At 38.1% G+C, this 21,070-nt stretch overlaps 1 protein-coding gene across 4 annotated transcripts in view; it reads left to right on the top strand.

Moving 5' to 3' along the window:
• CUL3 (cullin 3) overlaps positions 1-21,070 on the top strand; it is a 120,240-nt gene that overhangs the window by 58,593 nt on the left and 40,577 nt on the right. For all 4 annotated transcript variants that reach the window (XM_006143300.2, XM_006143299.2, XM_006143301.3 and 1 more), the window contains 2 exons: positions 18,761-18,921; positions 19,880-19,994. In XM_006143300.2, coding sequence (XP_006143362.1) covers positions 18,761-18,921; positions 19,880-19,994 — 276 coding nt within the window. The remainder of the gene's footprint in view (positions 1-18,760; positions 18,922-19,879; positions 19,995-21,070) is intronic.

The raw sequence follows: 21,070 nt of genomic DNA, 5'->3' as shown, positions 1-21,070 counted from the left end.
AGAGCGGCCGTTAGTCAAGAACTACAGGTGGCCACCACAAATAACAGGAAAGTGGACCCTTTCCTTAGAGGCTCTGGTAAGAACCACCCCTGCTGAGTCTTACGTTAGCTCACTGGAACTGACTTCAGTTTTCTGAACTTTAGAACTAAAAGAGAATAATTATAAGCCACTAAAATTGTGGTAATTTGTTACAGCAGCAATAAGAAACTAATATAAGGAAAAAGTTTGGAATACTCACTGTGCTGAGGCTAGCCAAGTGTTGATAAGTGGATTATCTGTAGTTGTGAGGAGATAATTTAGATGAATTGGCACAAATTTTTATAGTGGAGCCAGTAGACAGAGTTGTACTTTCTGCCGGGGTACTTGGCAACCTCAGAGAAAAATGTTCAAAATGAGGAAAACCCACTGATAGAATTTTGGATGTAGTGGAGAATTCTAAAAATAGTATTGTAGCATTGCTATAATGGTTGATTGTGGGTTTGTGCTATTTAAGAAGACATGTGAATCACAAGGTTCTAGGAAATAGAAAAATTAGGTTTTAGGGATCAGTAGACCTGTGGTGATGCAGTGAGAGTAGAGAGTGGGTTCATTTGAGTGAAACAAAGTAGGAATGGGAGAAAAAGATTGTGCCAGAGTTAGTTGATATCTTATAATGATGAGATAGATTCAGGGTTTGCTTATTATCAATGTATGGCTAAAGAGAATCTTGATAAAATGGGAAATGGAAATTTAGGCTCATTTGTGGAGGGAGCCACATTGTTCTTTAGTATGAATGTATTAGGTTGTTGGGAAAGTCATGATGTATGTTTCTATGTTTTTCTATGCAAAAATGTGTCATGACTTTCCCAATGACCCAATAGTTATCAAGGATAATAATGGCACAGAAAAGAGTTGAGAGAAATACTTACTTGCTGAAGCTACCAAAAGGGATTGATGTGCCCTTGGAGGTCAGAAGATAGGATAAGAATATGGAACTGTGGAATTTTTGGATCTGTGGTATTTTTTTTTCCCTGTAGATTTTGATGCATGTAGCTACTAGAAACATTTCTGCTTTACAGCATTCTAGACTGCATTTAGAGAAGTTCGAAAATAGCTATATTCTGGGACCAGCAGATGGCATAGCGATTACAGTGCTGCACCCTACATGGCCAACTGTAGTTTGAGGCCCAGACCCAGTGGCTTAAAACTCAACTCTGGGTGTGTGTGCTTGCATGACCAAGATCCATGGAGGAGAATGGAAAAGGAACTGTGATGTTTCCATCCCCTTTAATGTCTGATTTCCCACTTCCTATCTCTTTGTCTCTCTCTCTCTCTCTCCCCAGCGAGTAGACACACCCTGTAGCAAAAATTTCTCTCAAAAAGAAAAAAAAAATCCAAGAAAGAAAGAAAATAGCTACATTCTAAAGAAACACAAATAAAAAGTCTTTCTAGCACCTCCTCTGCTCTTAAAACTGACATCTTAAAATAGACCTTAGTATAAAATAAAACCAGAGCATCATAAATACTATAAAGGTATTAAGTGTGTGCTTAACAAGTAGGGTTTTTTCCTTGTTTTCATCTTTTTGTTTTATTTTTATTATGCAATTTTACTTATGCTATTTAAAATTCCTTAGTATTTTCCAGTTCCTGTTTGGCACAAATTAATAGAACTAGGAACACCTCAATTACTGTGCTTGTGAGCTGGTGTGTGTGTGTGTACACGTGTGAAGTGATGATTTTAGCATGATGTCCATGACATTAGTTTAGGAAGGCAAGTATTTACTCAGTGTTTACACTGCCCAGCATAAAATAGGTTGTGATGTAGTCAACAGTAAAACACATATTTCTTGATGGTGTAAAGGGAACGAAGCTTTTGTACATAGAATAGACTGTTGTCGATATGAAGAAAGTTTGGCACAGTGAGAAAATTAGTTAATGATAAATTTAGAGACTCTTGGCTTTAGTTCCTACTTTCATTAATTTGCTTAGGTCATTTAACCTTTCTGGGTAAGACTTTTGTTTCCTTACCTGTAAATTAAATAAGAGCTCTAGTCTTATCTTCTAGGGAAGTTTAGATCCCTTGAAGAATGGTCAGAATTCATTGACCCTGTCCTAGAAGTAGGCATGTGCAAATATTGAACAGAAGGGAAAGATCACCCCCGGGGGGTGGCCATGCCGCAGTCCCTTCTCTTCCAGTCTCCTCTGGGGATTTGAGGCACACACACACACATGCCTGCCCTGAGTTTTAAGTCTCCAGGTCCAGGAACCTTAGTCAACTACATGAGAGTCCAGTGACATAACCATTATGCCATCTGCTGATCCCTACAATATATGTTTTTATGTGCAGTTTTAAGAGGTTTATGGGTGCCTGAAACCTGTCCGTGGAATATCTGGTTAAAGATAAATCATTTTGAATTTTAGAATTCTTTCAGTGCTAAAGTTTATACTGTTTTAAAATTGGAAAGTGATCAGCTAGATGTGGTGTTTGGAGAATAGTGTAATAAAGTATAAGCAGATGACTGTTAGGTTGATCACAATTTCTTTAAGAACTGTTTGTTTATTTAAAGTTTATTTCTTTCTCTCTTTCTTTCTTTCATGAGAGAGAGGAGGGTGGGTGCCCTTGACGGGGTCTCACCATGCTGCATCCCTTCACCCCCCTACCCAGCCAGCCAGGATCACAGGTATGCTTGGCATGTTCAGGATAACCTGGGATCTGAACCAAGGGCCTTCTTATATTAATTCCAGTATTCAACAGTGACATTCTTCCTGTGCCACCATGACTGGGCCAGCTTTAAAGAACTCTTGGAGTGCGTTGATATATATGCCTTGGTTAGCTACTTAAATTAACAGATCACACTTTTGCAGCCTTTAATAAGTGGGAGGTACTGTTTTAAGCACTGTTAAGTATATTCCTTTAATCATTACAACATAGCCCCTTTTTTGTTAAAGTCATAGTTCAGGAAATCAGTAAATTTTTTGCTGCATTCTTTGAAAAAGTAAATATACTTTTTTTGGGTAGGTTTTTGTCATAGGTCACTTGTGCTTGCCAGAGAGGAGAGAGACAGAGAGGGAAAGTGAGATATCACACCCCACCCCACCCCCCAGGGAGTACAGCCACATAGTAATCCCTTCTTCATTTTCTTCTTGGGATTTTGGGCACATGCACACACGTCTGGCATGATTGTCAAGCCACCGGATCCTAGACTCGAACCGTGGTTGACCATGAGGGAATCCAGCTGCCTTAACCCCCACACCACCTGCTGGGCCTGTAAATACACTTTCAAAAAATATTTAAAATTTTTGCTACAGGGTACTTGGGCTCACCAGAAACAGGCAGGTTGGGGGGAAAGTGAGAAATCACCCTCCTCTCCTTGCTCCATGGGGAGATAGATGGCCATGCTGCAGTCCCTCTTTCTGCATTTTCCTTTAAGAATTTTGGGCACTCAACGTATACATGCCTGGCATCTTTTTCAGGCCGCTGGGTCCTGGACTCAAAACATGCAGTTGGCCATGTGGGATCCAGCTGCCTTAACCACCTGGCCACTGCTTGCCTTAGTAAATACACTTTTCTGAGTATGTTAACAACAGATCTCATGTATTACATGGATATATCACTATGCTAAATGTTTTAACTACCTGACCTTTAAGTTGACTATTGTATTTCCTTTTTGTGAATGAAAGAAACTGAAGTTAAAAAGATTTAGAGCTGGGGTTAAAGAGATTAACTCATTTGCCAGTATCTTACAGTTATTAAATATTCAAAACAGAGAATTGGAGTCTTTTTGATTCCAAAGCTCATGGTCTTCACCACTTTGGTGTATCATCTCAGTGCAGGAAAATTATCTTAATTGACTTTGTTATATAGAATCTGCGATGAGCTCAGAGTTGAACTAATAATACTTACCTTTGTACTGTCAGTTTAAATTTATACAGTAAGTACAGAGTATGTATTTTATATCAAGCACCATTCTAAATGATAGTGGTTCTTTTATCCAAGTTCTTTTTCCACTGGATGATTTTGTAATATGAATATCCATTTGGGCAGATAATCGTAGTTTCCAAAACCGAATTTAGGAGCAGTGACTTATGTTCCAAGTATAAGCTATCAAAGCATATTAGAAATCTTTAGTATTCTGTGTTTCTTTTTTAATCTGATGCTATAGTTCTAATAGAAAAGTGATTTCTAAGATTTAGGATTCCTATCTATTGTCATGAGTAAGTTATTTAAAACCTTTGTTATTGGGATACTTAGAAACTCACTAGAAATCTTAGCTACCTGACAAGTGTTCTTTCCACTTGATAGGCCACTAGTACTATGCTGACTTGAAAATCTTATAATTTTTTTGAAAGAAGTTTTTGTTCATATGTAACGTTAAAGTACACAAGTCTTCTGTCTATTTTCAAAAATGTGGATTATTTGTCTTTTTACTAATTTTATATTTTCAATTTGTGGGAATCGTTAGCATGTTCTGGATAAAAGTCCTTTGTCAGATAAGTATTTTGCAGGATTATTTTCTTCCATTCGGTGCTTGTCTTTTCTCTTTCTTAGTGGTCTCTTTGATGAAAACCAGGTTTTGGGTTTTGTTTGTTTCCCTAACCAGTCAAGTATTATTTTTTGTGTGTGTAGTAAGCTACTTTACGTCTTTTGGTTAAAAAAAGTGTTGCATACAAAAATTAGAGCCCAATTATAATTTGCTTGGGGAAACCAGCAGGTGGCATAATAGATACATTATTGGACTCCCACATACTTGGCCAGTTCGAGGCCTGGACCCAGTGGCTTAAAACTCACAGCCAGGTGTATGTGCATGCATGCATGTCCAAGATCCTAAGAGGAGAATGGAAGAGAAGGGATTACAGTGTGGTCATCCACCCTGACGGGGCGATTTTTCGCTTTCTGTCTCTCGCTGTCTCTCCAGTGAGCCCACATGCCCTATAGCAAAAATCTCTCTCAAAAAATAAAAATTGCATGAGGGACAAGGATGCCACTATACTGTTCAATTAAGAAAAAACATTTGTACAGTCCAGAGTTCTTTTTATTTATTTTTAACACCTCTTACACCATGAATTCATAAAGGCTGGGTTTCAGAAACTCAGGCTCCTTTCCATGGGTTTTCACAAAACATGCTGCTCCTGGTGGAGCAGGTTGGCATTTCAGCTGAACCCAGATACCTTTCTCTTCTTTTTCTGATCATTTTTCTTCACACACTTTAGAAGCATCTCTGCTCATAGAGTACTTAATATACTCAATATGCACATTAATTCTATTGGAAAGGATCGTGTCCTTGTTTGTTTACAGCAGTGCCAACAGCGTGACGGGTAACATTGTAGACACTTGCAGTTTTGCCATGGTAATATCTTTCTATAAAAAATTATTTAATTTTCTTTGCCATCATTATTATTTTTTTAAATTTGCTATAGGGCATTTGCGCTCACCAGAGAGTGCGTGATGGGGAGGGGAAAGTGAGAAAGCAAGACAGCAGGTCTGAGTCTGGAACCAACTCTGTCAGCCCCCCACTTCTGTAGCTATGTGGGAGTCCAGTGGCTTAACCACCACACCACCTGCCAGCCTCTGCTGTGGTAACGTTTGCATCTTCTCTTACCCTTTGTGTTCATTTTGATGAATTACTCTGGCCAAAAGGAAGTGAGAAGTTTTAATTTCAGTTAATTCCAGTTTTTCAGCTTTAAATTGTTGGAGAAGTGTGTAAATACCAGTTTGGTAAAAATTAGTAGCTACCTGCAGATCTTTTATATCCTTATTATTATTATTATTATTATTATTATTATTATTTTGGTCTTATCCTATTTTTGTCCAACTGTTGAGAAATGCTGAAATATTCAGATTGGGTTGTGGATTTATCTGTTTTTCCTTTCAGTTTGTATGTTTTGAGGTTTTGTTATAAAGTCAATATACATTTACACTTGTTTTTGTCTTCCTTTGAATTGACTCATTATTTATGAAAATCCTTTATTCTTTGGTAATATTCTTACAGTGATATCTGCTTGTCTGGTATTGCTGAACCAGTTCTCTTTGGTTAATGTTTGCAAGTTGCTTCCCAGCCTCTCCTTCCAGCCTTCTATATCCTTGTAGTTGTTTTATTTGCACCATATAGACACAGGCTTTTTAACCTCCTCTGAATATGTTTTATTATCCCTTTCTCCTCTCTTTTAACTCATATATCCTTTTAATTATTAATTATTACTTTAGTTGTCACCCCGGAGATGACAGTACATATCCTTACATATAGTTTTGTTTTGTTTCACCACTTTCTGGATAGTGTAAGGGTTGTAGAATACTTTTGACTTCTTGAGTTTTCCTTCCCCTTGGTTTTCAAGCATTTGATCTTTTTAAATTTTGGTGGGAAAGGGGTCAGCAGGTGGCTTGGTGGTTAAGGGTGATGGGCTCCCAACCACGGTACAAGTTACGGACTGGGCGCCTTTCTTAATTTCTCTCTCTCCCCCTCTCTGGTCAAATTAAAATAAGTAAATAAATAAAAAATGTTAAAGCTCAAATTTTTTTTTTTTTTTTTTTTTTTTTGGTGGGAAGGGACAAGCACAAGAATTTTGTATTGAATAGTAATACTGTAAATGAAAAATTGCAAAGGTCCTGGATGTCTTCCTCCAAAGAAAATTTAATTATTTTACTGGTGGAGAAGTATGGACAGTTGATCATGATCTTACTAGTTGAGGCTGGCTTTTAGACTTTGTTAGTGATAGTCTGTTTTCAGTTTGTCTTTATCTCCAGGGCCTACCTTTACTCATAGGGCATAGCCCTTAGTCTCCTCCACTGAAAGCTTTATTTTGCTTTCCATGTGCCTCGAGTTCTAACTTTCTGTTCCGTAAGTAATATAAGCCTCAGATAGCCTTTGTTCAGCTCTAGCTCTCTAGTGCTGCTTTCTGTTTTTATTTATTTGATGTCTAACCCCCTTACATCAGAAATGTATACTACAGTAAACATTCAGTAGAAAATTGCTTGCAGAATTTCTGGTTTTTCTTTGTATTTCCTCTTCAGAACCTTGGCCTCTTAAAGTCTAGCTGCTTGGTAGCGGCCCCACCTGTGACTTTCTGCTTGGCCTCTTTATTTCCCGTCCTCTAAATACAGCAAATGACTCAACGGAATGAGCAAAGGTGAATTTAGGGTTCATCTTGTTGTAAGTGTACTTGCCTTTTTCCCCTAGAATCTCGGCCCCACGAGTCCAGGTTGCCTTTGTTGCTCTTTGATGCTTTTTAAACAGTGGGGGATTTTTGCTTTGTCTTTTCTTTTTAAATTTGTGGTAAAATTTGTATAATATAAAGTTTACCTTCCTAGCCATTTTTAAGTGTATAGTTCAGTGTTACTAAGTTCCCTCATCACCAAGGGTCTCCAGACTTCTCTTCATGTTGGGAGACTAAAACTCTATATCCCTTAAACAGTAACTTCCCATTTTTCCTGCTACCATTCTGCTTTTTGCTCCTGAATCTGACCACTGCGGTACCTATATGTAAGTGGAATCATGTGTATTTGTGCTTTTGTGAATGGCTTATTTCACTTAGTGTAATGCCCCTAGGGCTCATCCACACATGTCCGTTTCCTTTCTTTTTAAAGACTGAGTAAGTGTCGTCGTATGTGTATTTCTCTGTATTTATCTGTTCATCCTTCATCGAGTTGCTTTCACCTTTCGGCGGTTGTGAATGATGCTGCTGTGACCAAGGCTGTACAGATATCTCTTCAAGACTCTGCATTCAGTTTTGAGGGCTGTCTACCCCAAAGTGGAATTCCTGGATCTTAAAGTAATTGTTTTTAAGGAATTGCTGCCATATTGTTTTACATAGTGGCCTCACCATCTACACTCCCACAAGCAGTGCGAAAGGGTTCCACTTTCTCTATATCCTCACCAACATTTGCTGTTTCTGTTTTTATTAATATTAATTACTCTAATGAATGTGAGGTAGTAGCTTTTTATTTTCATCTAGCCTTTTATAGTTCTTGCTAGGAGACTAGCAAAGCTTTATAAAAACTTTAATGAGTAGAAGTGAAAATACGTGGAATAACATTCTGAGGTAGATGTTCTTTTCCAGATAAGAAAACATATATTGGGTTGTCAGAAAAGTCATAATGTATTTTTTTGTTTTTTCTATACAAAAATGTGTCATGACTTTTCTGATAACCCAAAATAATGCTAAGAGCATCCCTAATAAATGGCAGGAGACTGGCTTGAAACAGAGACTGGCTCTTAATTACAGAATTATATCACTTCTCTAATATAGGCTTCTTTTTCCTAAAAGTTTATAACACCAAAACCTCGAGGGTGATTACTCTCAAGGTTAAATTTTGGAGTAGGGAACAGTGTTTATGTTTTGGTACAATTCATGCAACTTTAGAGAGAGATAGCTAGGGTCTTGACTTGTCTGCCATCTTGGTAGACAAGTCTTAAAATAAATAGAAAATTTTTAATACATTTTTATGTTTTTGTTAAAGTGTTTCACAGGTTTGGGAACCAGCAGTTAGCGTAATAGCTATGTCGCTGGACTCCCACGTAGTCGACCGCGGTTCGTGTCCTGGACCCGGTGGCTTAAAACTCACGCCGGGCGCGTGTGCGTGCGTGCCCAAGATCCCAAGAGGAGAATGGAGGAGAAGGGATTGCGGCGTGACCATCCCCCTGGGGGGGTGATTTCTCGCTTTCTGTCTCTATGTCTCTCTCTGTCTGTCGGGCGAGCGCATGCGCCCTACAGTGAAAATCTCTCTCAAAAAAAAAATAAAGTGTTTCACAGGTTTGAGAGAGTTATCTTGATCCCATTTCACAGTGGTGGATACAAAGATTCTGAGCTGAGTCTAAATCTTAATACTACGTTTTTTGATACCACATCCTCTGCCTACCTGTGAACTTTTCCAATAATATTGATCTGCCTGTACAATTTACTATCTGTAGCTTACTGGTGCCCTTTTAGAAATATAGTGGGGAACTTAAAATTATGGAAAATATGGGGTCATTCTTTAAATTTTGATCTAATTAGGCTTTCTTCCCCTTACTATGATCCTGTAACAAAAATTTCTTTGGTATTTCTGGGTTTTTTGTTTGTGTGTTTTGTCTATGTCTGTTTTCATTATGTTAAACATCTTCTTGACCTGTGTTTATTTCATAGCTTGAAAGAGCACCCTTTTTGAAAACACTTAAATTTATTATTTGTTGAGAAGAAGATTCACAGTGACTAAGCTTGGTAAGGCAGGTTTCAGCATGTTTTCACAGACTCAATGTATTTGGGTATTTGTTTTGTGTTAATATGAGTTCAGCTTTTTATAATATATCTCTAGTAGACTAGCAGGATAAGTATTTAATACTTGTAAAGATGTCAGCCCATTTATGTTCCTCATTTGTCAGTCAAATGGAAACACAGAGATATTCTTACTGTGCAGAGAGAAAGTATTTTTATTTAAGCTTTGTTAACTAGCTTTGTAATTAGCTTGATAAACCAGCTTTCACAACTAGTCACTGTTGTGAAAACATCATTTTTAACAATGATGTCTGCCTAAATAAATGGCTACTGCTGGGCATAAGGGGGAGCAGGCAGGGAAGTGTACATGAGTGAAAGCTAAGACATGAACGTACTGAAGTCCTGGACCTGGAAGCAAAATTTTATATAATTCTCTTAAACTTTGTAATGGCATCAAAAGGCTTGTGTTTATGTTTGTAGTACTAAGTTTTCAGAGTTGTATGTGACATAAAGATTAGTTTTAAAACTTGGTTCCCAAACACCTACTTAATCTTGCAAGCAAATATTGTTCAAAATAAAAGACTAGATGTGTGTGACACTGAAAGCATTCGTGTTTTTCTTTCTTTGGGACATTACTAATTACTGTACCCTAAACTCATTTATCCTAGTTTGCTTTTCTGTAATGACTGTTTTATGTTGACTGTATTACTGTTGAAAATATTTATTGAACCATTCCTTGTAAGGATAAGTTAAAGTTACATTTTTGAACTTAATTTTCAAATTTTTGTCTTAATTTTAAAATTCTGATCTATTTTTAATACCATTCTCTCATTAGTCCACTGAAAGAACTCCTTCAATTTGCATAGCATGTCTTGACACTTCAGAGTATACTTTTCTATGCAGTTTGATCTCTTATGCTATTAAATAACTATTTTGATGTTTTGAGCCATCTGTTAAGGGAGAAGGCAGTCTTTGCCAAGATAGTGGGAGAAGTGGTATCTGGGGCCTTGCCTTGTTTGCAGGTGTTACCTTTTTTGCAGAAAAACCTCTCAAAAAAAAAAAAAAAAAAAAGCGGGGGGGAAAAAAAAAAAAAAAAAAAAAAAAAAAAACCTTCTTTTTTTTTTTTTTTTTTTTTTAAGAGAGAGAGATTTTTGCTATTGGCCATATGTGCTCACTGGAGAGAAAGATATAGAGACAGAATTTAAGAAGTCACCCCCTGGGGTGATGACCACACTGCAGTCCCTTCTCCTCCATTCTGCTCCTGGGATCTTGGGCACACACGCACATGCACCCGGTGTGAATTTCAAGCTTCTAGGTCTGGGACTTGAACTACGGTCAGCTCTGTGGGAGTCCAGCTAAGTACGCATTACACCATCTGCTGGTCCTAAGACCCTACATCTTGAGTAGGCATTTTTGAAAGGAGTTATACCATGGAGGTGATCCAGTGGTGGTGCCCATTTCTCCAACAGAGGAGGACAGACTCTTTCTCCAGGCCAGTTCTTAGAGACCTTCCCGTCTTAGTGTCTTTCAACAAGTATTGCTTTTTATTTTTTATAGTTAATTGTAGCAGGGAAGTTGGTCTCATAAAAGCCATCTTTTAGAGATTGGAATTGGAACTGGGTGAAATAGTGCTGTGAGAGATGTTATGTTGCAGATGAAGTACTTACAGTTGGTTTCAAGGGACCTGTGCAAATGAAGTCAGATGCAGAATCATTCTGACTTCTACCCAGCGTTGTGAAAAGGGGAACATGAGACAGTCCTCACCATTGGTTCATCTCACCTTGGGTCTACCACCCTGTAAAGGTTCTTGCTCATTGCCGGCTTACTTGGCCTAGGATTAGCAATCCCCCAGAGATAACTCTAAATAAAGATTTTAAAATGTGGTCTATCTCTGTGGTGATGAAACTTACATCCCCTTATGTAAATATGTTTGACTCACACATTAGGCTTCAGACGTGTTTTTCAGAACATTTTATATTTAAAGTGCCTATATTTTATCTTTAAAAAGACAAAGAGAAGCAGCCCCCAACTTCCTATTTTTGCTAAGCTCTTCTTAGTAGATAAGTGATTAATGTTGGACTCAATACTGACTACATTTTGTTCAGAATCTGAGATTAAAATATTTTAAAGTTAGTCTTTAATATTTTTTTCACATTGAGGATTTCTCTAATCTTGTCCATAAATTTGAGCTTGTACTCTTTTGGCAAGTTAGAGATTATTTATAGCTGGAACTTTTAAAGGTTCTTAAAAAAATAAAACAAACTTGACTGGCCTATTGGCCAGTCCTGGCAGCTTAAAACACACTGGGCATGTATACTTAGGTGCCCCATTGTAGAATGCTTTCTTCTTCCCTTCTATTTCTGTTTCTCTCAAGTAAGCACAGGTACCTGTTGCCAGTTGGGAAAAAAAACAAACAAAAACACGTGTTAACATAGAAACATAAACCCCACCATGATTTAAATGATTAGATTAGAACTACATTAATATCATGTTCCCTAAAGTAAATCACTTTTTTATTCATGTAGTTGTAAATATTTTTCAGAGATTGTGCACTCACTGTGAGAGGAGGTGGGTGGGAGGTGAGGGGTGAGAAAGCACTTCCCATGGGAGGATGATCGTGCTGCAATCCCTTCTCCATTTCTCCCTCCTTTTGGGGTTTTGGGCATGCACTCACACATGCCTGGCATGTTTTCCAAGTTACTGGATCTAGGACTCAAACTGCGCAGTAGGGTCATGTGGCTTCTAACCACCTTAACTACCATACCACTGGCTGGCCCAAACCATTTTATTTTTAACAGAGATTTGTGTTAGAATGTGTTATGAAAGCGCTGCTGTGGTCTGAGGCACAGTGGTAATGTGAGAAGCCAGATTGCACTTGGTGACCACAGTTCAAATCCCTGTCCTAGGCACCTTAAACACACTGGGTGCATGCATGAGTGCCCAAGATCCAGAGAGTCCTCTAGGACTAGGAGAAGGAAGCCATGGCATAGCGAGACCCTGCGGATGGTGCCCATCTCTTTCTCACTCTAATGTGCACTCACAGATGCATTCTAACATGAATAATGATCACCATGTGCTCACAGGCTAAATCCCTTCTGATAGTATTGATAAGCGATAAACAGAAGATTTAGCATGCTTGCTTGGCAAATATTTTAATATCATGTTTGCACAGTTACTGAAATGTTTGCATGCATTGCATCCATTTTTGTTTAATAAATATGCACACACAAATAGGGTATATGCATGTATGTAACCTTTATTTTACTTGATGATAATTAATCATACATATCAAACATTTAATATGTAACTAGTGTTACTGATTTATATAGCCACAGTTAAGCTGCTGAGTTTTCTCCATTTATTAGCTCTTTGTAGCTTTGATCAAATTTCAAGTTAAACAGGTTTTCTTAATACTTTATGTCATTTAATTGTAATCATTATACACACCTTGGCCTTCTCAAGTTGAAGGACAAAGGCTTAGCTCTTTAACTGCAGTATTCCCTTGTGCGTGGACATGAGTGTTTTATGCCCACATCCCCCAGCTGTGTTCTCAGTATGCTTGGCTTCCTTTACTCAGGCTCCCCTTTCCCAATTCTCAGCACTTGAAGGATTCATCAGCTGTGCCTGGTTCTTGTGTGCTTTTTTGCCAGTAGACCTGAGATATGAACATCATAAGGTTATAGATTCACTTTCTTCTGGATGTTAACATCATGCTGCTTGGGATTGGGAAGACCGATAACAGATATTGATAGAAAGGGAAAAAGGAACAGTGAAATATATCTTGATCCTCTGTATACGTTAATTATTATTATTAATTTTTTTTGGTCAGAGGTTTAAGCTTCCTAGGAAGTTATATTAAAGTTTTAGAGATATCTCTATCAGTCCTTTGTTTTTCTGGGGACTAGAATGATAAATGGCTTACTTCAGGTACCACGTCAGTTAATAGTAGAGCCAGTAATCATACAAAGAATTCCTAACTCTACACCTAGTATTATTACCATTATTATAATTTTTATATTAAAAATTGACTATAATTAATACCACTGCCTTAGAAAATGGACCCATTAATTTCTAGCACCCCCCCCACGAGAAAAAGGAAAGGGTATGTTCACAAAAAGATTGTATTCAGATGTTCATCACTATATTATTCATAATAGACAAAGATTAGAGATAACTCATACCCACCAGCTGATGAATGGATATGCAAAAGAAGGTATCTGAGCAAAAAACACTTTCAAAGAATGAAATGCTGGTACATGTTACAACATTAATAAACCTTAGAAACGTTACGCTTTAGTGAAAAATTTGACACAAAAAATAATACATTACATGATCCTTACATAAAATACTCAGAAAAGGATTTTTTTTTTTCAAGAGAGATTTTTACTGTAGGGCACATTTGCTCGCTGGAGAGACAAAGAGACAGAAAGCAAGAAATCCCCCTTCCTCCCCGAGTGGGTGATGGCCTGCCACAATCCTTTCTCCTCCATTCTCCTTTTGGGATTTTGAACATGCACACACATGCCCCAGTGTGAGTTTTAACCCGCCAGGTCCAGTACTCAGACCAGAGTCGACTAGGTAGGAGTCCAGCGACATAACCATTACACAATCTGCTGATCCCCAGAAAAGGACATTTATAGACAGCAAGGGCGTCAGAATGGGAATGGCTATGGGCTGCGAACAGGCTCAAGAGATTTTACTGGTTGATGGAAATGCCCTGTAAGGATTATGGCAACAATTGCACAGCCATATAAATTTACTGTATATTTGGGCTGGCAGGTGATGTGGTGTTAAGGCACTGAACTCTCTCAAGGCTGACTGCAGTTCCAGTCCTGGATTTGGTAGCTTGCTCACGGCCCCCCACCATCTTTTCTGGTCAGATTACAAAATAATAGTTATGGGACCAGCAAATGGTGTAATGGTTATGTTGCTTGACTCCCATGTAGTCAACTGTGGTTTGAATCCCGAACCCGGCGGCTTCAAACTCACACCAGGCATGTGTACGTGCACCCAAAATCCTTAAAGGAGACTGGAGGAGAAGGTAGCCATTCCTCCCTTGGCAGGGGTGCTTTCTCTCTTTCTTTCTGTCTCTCTGTCTCTCCTGCGAGCACATGTGCCCTATAGCAAAAATCTCTCTTTAAAAAAAAGGGTCTTTTGCCTTCGGGTATGTGCGCTCACCAGAAAAATACAGACAGAGACTGTGAGAGGGAAAGTGAGAGATCGTCCCCTGGAGGATGGCCATGCCACAATCCCTTCTCCATTCTCTTCCCAGGATATTGGCACACACGTGACTGGCATTATTTTCAAGCCACTGGGTCCACAGTTGGCTATGTGGGAGGCCAGTGTCATAACCACTATGCCATCTGCTGACCCGAGTTTTCTTTTCTTTTCTTTTCTTTTTTTTTTTTTTTAAGTTTTCTTTCTTTCCAAGAGAAAGACAACATGCCAAGCACCTCGACAGGGTCTCATGCCATGGTCTTCCCCACGGCATTTTCCAGTTTGCTATGGTCATAGGTATGCATGTTTGCATGCCTGGTGTGTATAGGTTGATTGTAGAACCAAACCCAGATTTTCTTCATGGTTTCCAGCATGCCAGAGCATACTACCACTGTGCCATTGCATCTAGGTCAAGAACAGTTGGTTTCTTGAGAAAGAGCTTATTATTCATATCTAAGGCATATATCGTAACATTGCTCTGTGTGTGTGTGTGTGTGTGTGTGTGTGTGTATTCTCCCTGTAAGATTTGCCTAATATTCCATATTGTTGTAATATAGTTAGTTGAAGCTTAAAGGACTTGTCAGAATTACCAGTGCTTTTATTTTCTAGCCGTAAAACATCCTGATAGAAAGTTCTTTTGCTGATGTTAGGTTTTCAGTATAATCTCTAGTCGTCTCATAGCAGTTGAGCCTTATGCTTATTGAAAGGCAGTTGTATTTGGTTTTAGACCTTGTTATACCCCTTGTAGTTATTGTTTATGATTTAATATTTCATAAATTGAAAAAATGATGTGAAAGATAATAGATTTTTTTCCCCTCTGGCAAACTAGATCAAATGCTTTGCAAAGACTTCATAAAGCTAAATGACTACATACTGATTTTATTTAGATGTGAATAATTTAAAACACTGGAGTACAAATTATAAAAATCTTGAAGGTTTTCATTCAGATTATTCTACCTGGTGAAACCGAGTGGGAATGCTAGACATTTATCATGTATGGGAACATGTAAGAAAAACAGTGTTGAATCCTGATCACAGGACACATATTTAAAGAAAGTCTGTATGTATGAATGAACATTTATATGTCTTACAATAAAATGTTTAAGATGCAAGTGTTCTGTTTTTTTTTTTTTTTAAGAGGTTTTTGCTATAGGGCGCATGTGCTCGCCAGACAGAGACAGAGAGACAAAGCGAGAAATCACCCCCCCCGGGGGGGGGGATGGCCATACCGCAACTCTTCTCCTCCATTCTCCTCTTGGGATCTTGGGCGCACACGCACCCGGCATGAGTTTTAAGCCACCAGGTTCAGGACACGAACCACGGTTGACTACATGGGAGTCCAGCGACATAGCCATTACGCTAACTGCTGGTCCTGATGCAAGTGTGTTTGTATGTTTATTCACTTCCCTGTTTACCACCTGTCTTTAACTGACAAGGAATGGCTTTGATAATATTGGGATAGAGAGAGTCTATATATGGTCCTTTTTTAGTACCACAGAAAGTTAAATATTTAGAACTATAAAAATCAGATTTATAACATGATTAATTTAAGCAGCAATAGTAGTCATTTAATAATAAAAGGATTCTCATTACTTTTTAAAATTAGATTTATGCCAGTTTTTATTGCATGTATGTTTTATGCTGAAAAGTAAAAATCAGGATATAGTAGAAAAGGTTCAGCAAGAGTGGGAGCCATCAAACCAAAGTGGGGGCAGCTGATGGTGTGGTGTGGTGAAGATAGCTAGATATGGATCCCATATGATCCACTGTGCAGTTCAAGTCCTGGACCCACTCTGGCAGCTCAAAAAACATGCTGGAGGCATATGCCCAAAATCCTGAACAGAGGGACCAGCAGTTAGCGTAATGGCTATGTCACTGGACTCCAACATAGTCAACCGCAGTTCGAGTCCTGGACCCGGTGGCTTAAATTCACGCCGGGCGCTTATGTGTACATGCCCAAGATCCCAAGAGGAGAAAGGAGAAGGGATTGCGGCGTGGCCATCCCCCCTGGGGGGTGATTTCTTGCTTCCTGTCTCTATGTCTCCCTCTGTCTTTCTGGCGAGCACACATGCCCTATAGCCAAAACCTCTCCCCCCCACCCCCCCCAAAAAAAAACATTCTGAAGAGAGAGAAATGAGGAAGGGATTGTGGTGTGACCTTTCCCCGTGGGATGTGGTTCCTCACTATCCCTCAGTCTTTTTTTCCTCTCCAGTGAGTGCATGTTACCTTTGACAAAAAAAGAGAGAGGGTTGGTCAGAGGGGAATTTAGAATTTAAGATACTGAGGGTGAGAGGTAAAATCCAAGAACTTATCAGAAAAGTCATTGATGAAAATTTAGATGTCACTAAAATTGATGTCAGGATTTTAAGAATGAAAGGTTAAATAGAATGTAAAAATGTGAGCACAAAAATGGTAGTAAAAGAACAGCCTTCAGGACCAGCAGTTGGTATAATGGCTGTCACTGGGCTCCCATGTAGTCAACCACGACTTTCATCCTGGACCCGGTGGCTTAAACTCACACTAGACATGTGTGTGCATGTGTGCCCAAGGTCCCGAGAGGAAAATGGAGGAAAAGGGATTACAGCATGGCCATCCCCCCTGGGGAATGATTTCTCACTTTCTGTCTCTCTGCCTATCTTTCTGGTGAGCACATGTGCCCTATAGCACAAACCCCTTAAAAAAAAAAAAAAAAAAAAGAGAGAGAGAAGAACAAAAACAAAACAGCTTTCTTTGCGGCCATATTGTATGAAAGGAGAAGGTTGGAGGAATGGTGAAGGGAGGGTTGACACAAAGAATTTAAATTGTGGGACCAGCAGTTAGCGAAATGGCTATGTTACTAGACTCCCGGGACCCAGTGGCTTAAACTCACGCCGGGTACGTGTGCCTGCATGCCCAAAATCCCAAGAGGAGAATGGAGGAGAAGGGATTGTGGCGTGGCCATCCTCCCCTGGGGGGTGATTTTTCGCTTTCTGTCTCACTGTCTGTCTCTATCTGGCGAGCGCACACGCCCTATAGCAAAAACCTCTCCAAAAAAGAAGAAAAAAAAAGAATTTAAATTATTTGGAAGGCTGATCAGTTCTGCTCCAGATACATTGGTACAACTCGAGCCATGTTCTCCTTATTGTTTCTTTGGTTTTCTCACGATGATTTACGTTTAGACATAATACAGTGCTTGGGAGTTCAATGATCAATGTCTGCATTGTTCTTAATTGATTTCTGATTTTAGATAATCCTAATGATGTGGTGAACACTATGGGCTCTCATTCCAAAGTACTTTGATTGTGACCTACAGAGAAGGTCATAATTTTAGGTTAGCAGAGATCACCAAAGTCCATAGAGACCCTTTAAGAATAGAAAGATGTTATTACTAATTCTCAAGTACATTACAAAGTTTTATTTTAATGTATTTTTGGTCCAAATGTGGATCTTCAAATAATGCATACAATAAGACTTTAGTAGTCAATGATTCTGGATCACCTGTGCTCTTTAAAGTGAAATCATGTTGGTAAGAAGTTTAAAGTAAAATGATTGCTAGTAAGTAATCTGAAGTGATAGTAGTAACTAGAAGTATTTTAATTATGTGCTACTTAATGCTACTCTATTTGTATGCATTAGATCCTTTTGATACCAACAGCAATCAGCTGAGGTCATGTAGGTCTATATTTTATTTAGCAATCAGTTTGACTTCAAAAGCTATGTTCTTCGGGAACCAGCAGTTAGCGTAATGGCTATGTCGCTGGACTCCCACGTAGTCGACCGCGGTTCGTGTCCCGGACCCGGTGGCTTAAAACTCACGCCTGGCGCGTGTGCGTGCGTGCCCAAGATCCCGAGAGGAGAATGGAGGAGAAGGGATTGCGGCGTGACCATCCCCCCTGGGGGGTGATTTCTCGCTTTCTGTCTCTATGTCTCTCTCTGTCTGTCTGGCGAGCGCTGCGCCCTACAGTGAAAATCTCTCAAAAAAAAAAAAAAGCTATGTTCTTCTAGTATAGCATTTAAGAAAAAAATCATATTTGGGTATGGTATAGCTTTGAGGGAAAAGTATGATCTGCCTTCCTTGTTGACTGTGTACTTTTCTCCTCTGCTTTCTTACCTCTCTCCCTGAATGTAATCCTTGCTGCTTTCTTTCCTTTTTCTTAGGGTAAACAGGCAGCCATTATTAGAGTGAGCATTATAAATTGTTAAGTTATAATTTTATACAACTGGAGAGGTACTTTAGAACATTCTGTGTTTCTTAAGATAGTTTGAAGTGTTTCTCATCTGAAAAAAAAATGACAGCTTTCGGAATTTTATTTCCTTTGCTGTTGTAGTCCACAGTAATTATATTTATGGTTGCAAGAATTACACTCCTATTAAATTGATTTTGTTTTATCTGCAGGACCGTGTATATGTACAACAAAATAATGTGGAAAATGTCTACAATTTGGGATTAATTATTTTTCGAGATCAAGTTGTGCGTTACGGGTGTATTAGGGATCACCTACGGCAAACTCTGTTGGATATGATTGCAAGAGAGCGGAAAGGAGAAGTTGTAGACAGGTATAATTGTATTTTTTTACTCTGTTTTAGATTTTACTGATTATATTAAATGAAAGTTGCAATATCCAGCACACTGAAATTCTTTATGTTATGTAGTAACCTTATGTCATAATTAAAAAGTTACCTAGAATTTAACTTAAAACACGTATTTTTTTATATTTTCTGAAGAGACTATTTTAAGTTTTCATTTAATGTATTAAAAAAAACAGTTAGCCATTGTTCCTCCCTTTTGATTTTTTATGCTGGCACTTTCTTTTTTGTTATATATTGATATTTTAATTTCTTTTTTTTTAAGGACTTTATTCTAGTATTCATTCCTAACCTTTTTTTTTTTTTTGAAGAAAAATACTGAACACAGTCTAAATGACTAAGAACCATGACCTTTGTAAGTCATGTTTTGTCACTCTCCCTAACATGATTTCAGTGCCAGTTTTTGCAATGCCATTTTTTGTGATGCTGCAGCTAGAGTGGCTTGAAGCATGGCAGATTGCTTTCAGTGTTTCTCTGTTTTAAGAGCAGCTATAATATGAAGACTTGAAGTTTGACACTTGATCAGGATTGCCCAAAACTCATGTTAGTTCAAAAAAGACTATTTCTTGGGAGTAACTATATCTTGTATCTGTGTCCAGCTATGCACCCTAACCCATATCTAGTTCCTCTTTTTCTCCCTGCTTCCACATAAACATTTTGCTGTGTTTTTAAATATATGTAAATGTTTAGACACCTTAGATAATTTTTTTTTCCCAAAATTTTAAGTTATGGCAGAGTAAGAACAACTGGAGATAAGTGAGTAGTGAAACATACTTTCCAATAAAAATTACTCTAAATTCTTACGTTATGAATGAGTCACTTATGGCAGATTAGTCCCTTTGATAAAAGTTAAATGTTCTGAAGATATTTCTGCCTATTAGTACTTTCACAGTTTCATACATGAATCTGATTTAACTTTTTTTCACAGAGGTGCAATAAGAAATGCTTGCCAGATGTTAATGATTTTAGGTCTTGAAGGAAGATCAGTTTATGAAGAGGATTTTGAGGCTCCTTTTTTGGAAATGTCTGCAGAATTTTTTCAGGTAATCAGTGAAGCTGTAAATAAATGCTCTTTTAAGATGTTCTTAATGTTAACTGAATTTAGTATTAATTTGAACACTGATGTTTTTTGAATGAGGCTCGTCAAAGAAGGGGAACGTGGAAAAAAATACTCTTGAGCACGCCTACCTCACCTTCTCACATTCTAGTGAAGGAACTCTGATAAATTGAAGAGTTGAAACTCTATATGCCCTTTAAAATGCATATGTTATAAAAAATATAAACTTAAGAACATTCATGACATTTTAGTTTTATATGCTGTAAATTATTTAAGTGCCATATGTTCACAGGCGGCACATCACCAATGAAGTGCTATATGTGATTTTAGTACTATAAATTACAATGATGCATCACATATAGTATTTCAGCCGGCAGTGGACCACTTACATGATGGTGATCCCTTAAGATCATAACAGGCTAGCTGATGTATTCTAGGTGTATATAGAAGACTATGTACCACTTTAGCTTTGCATAAGTACACTGTATGCTGTTCTCCTGAGGACAAAATTGCCTAATGATCTGTTTTCCAAACAGATCCCCAAAGTGGCATATGACTGTACTAGTAAACTGCGATATTCATGATTCCGTATTGTGTATTTACCTTAAAGATTGTTGATTAGTAAGTTACAGACTAGGAAGAACTATTGATACTAATTCGCAGTGATAAACGTACAACCCCAATCCTACCAATTTGCTAAAAGTAAGGCTAAACTAGTACTAACTTGAAATAATTGTAAATAATAATTACTGAGTACTGACAATCATAGTTTTTAAGGTTCATGCTGACTAGAAGTTCTTACTGAAAGCCATAACTATCTGAGCATAAATTTAGGGGCTTCAGTGTTGCCAAAACAGAAGTCTTAACAGAATACTAAAGGTTTTACTCCAATAATATGCTTTTATAAAAAAGAGTACAGAATTATAATAACTCTTAATAATTCAGTAGGCTATTAATAGGAGCCACTAGATGTATGTAAAAATGGAAGTCGGTGAATTTTGGTGTCATTTACCCATAAAGAAACAAACAATGGACTCGCTGCCTTTTTTTTTTTTTTTTTTT

Source organism: Tupaia chinensis, unplaced genomic scaffold (genome assembly GCF_000334495.1).
Source record: "Tupaia chinensis unplaced genomic scaffold, TupChi_1.0 Scaffold000095_1, whole genome shotgun sequence".
Taxonomy (NCBI): Eukaryota; Metazoa; Chordata; class Mammalia; order Scandentia; family Tupaiidae; genus Tupaia; species Tupaia belangeri.
This window is presented reverse-complemented; position numbering and strand designations above follow the sequence as displayed.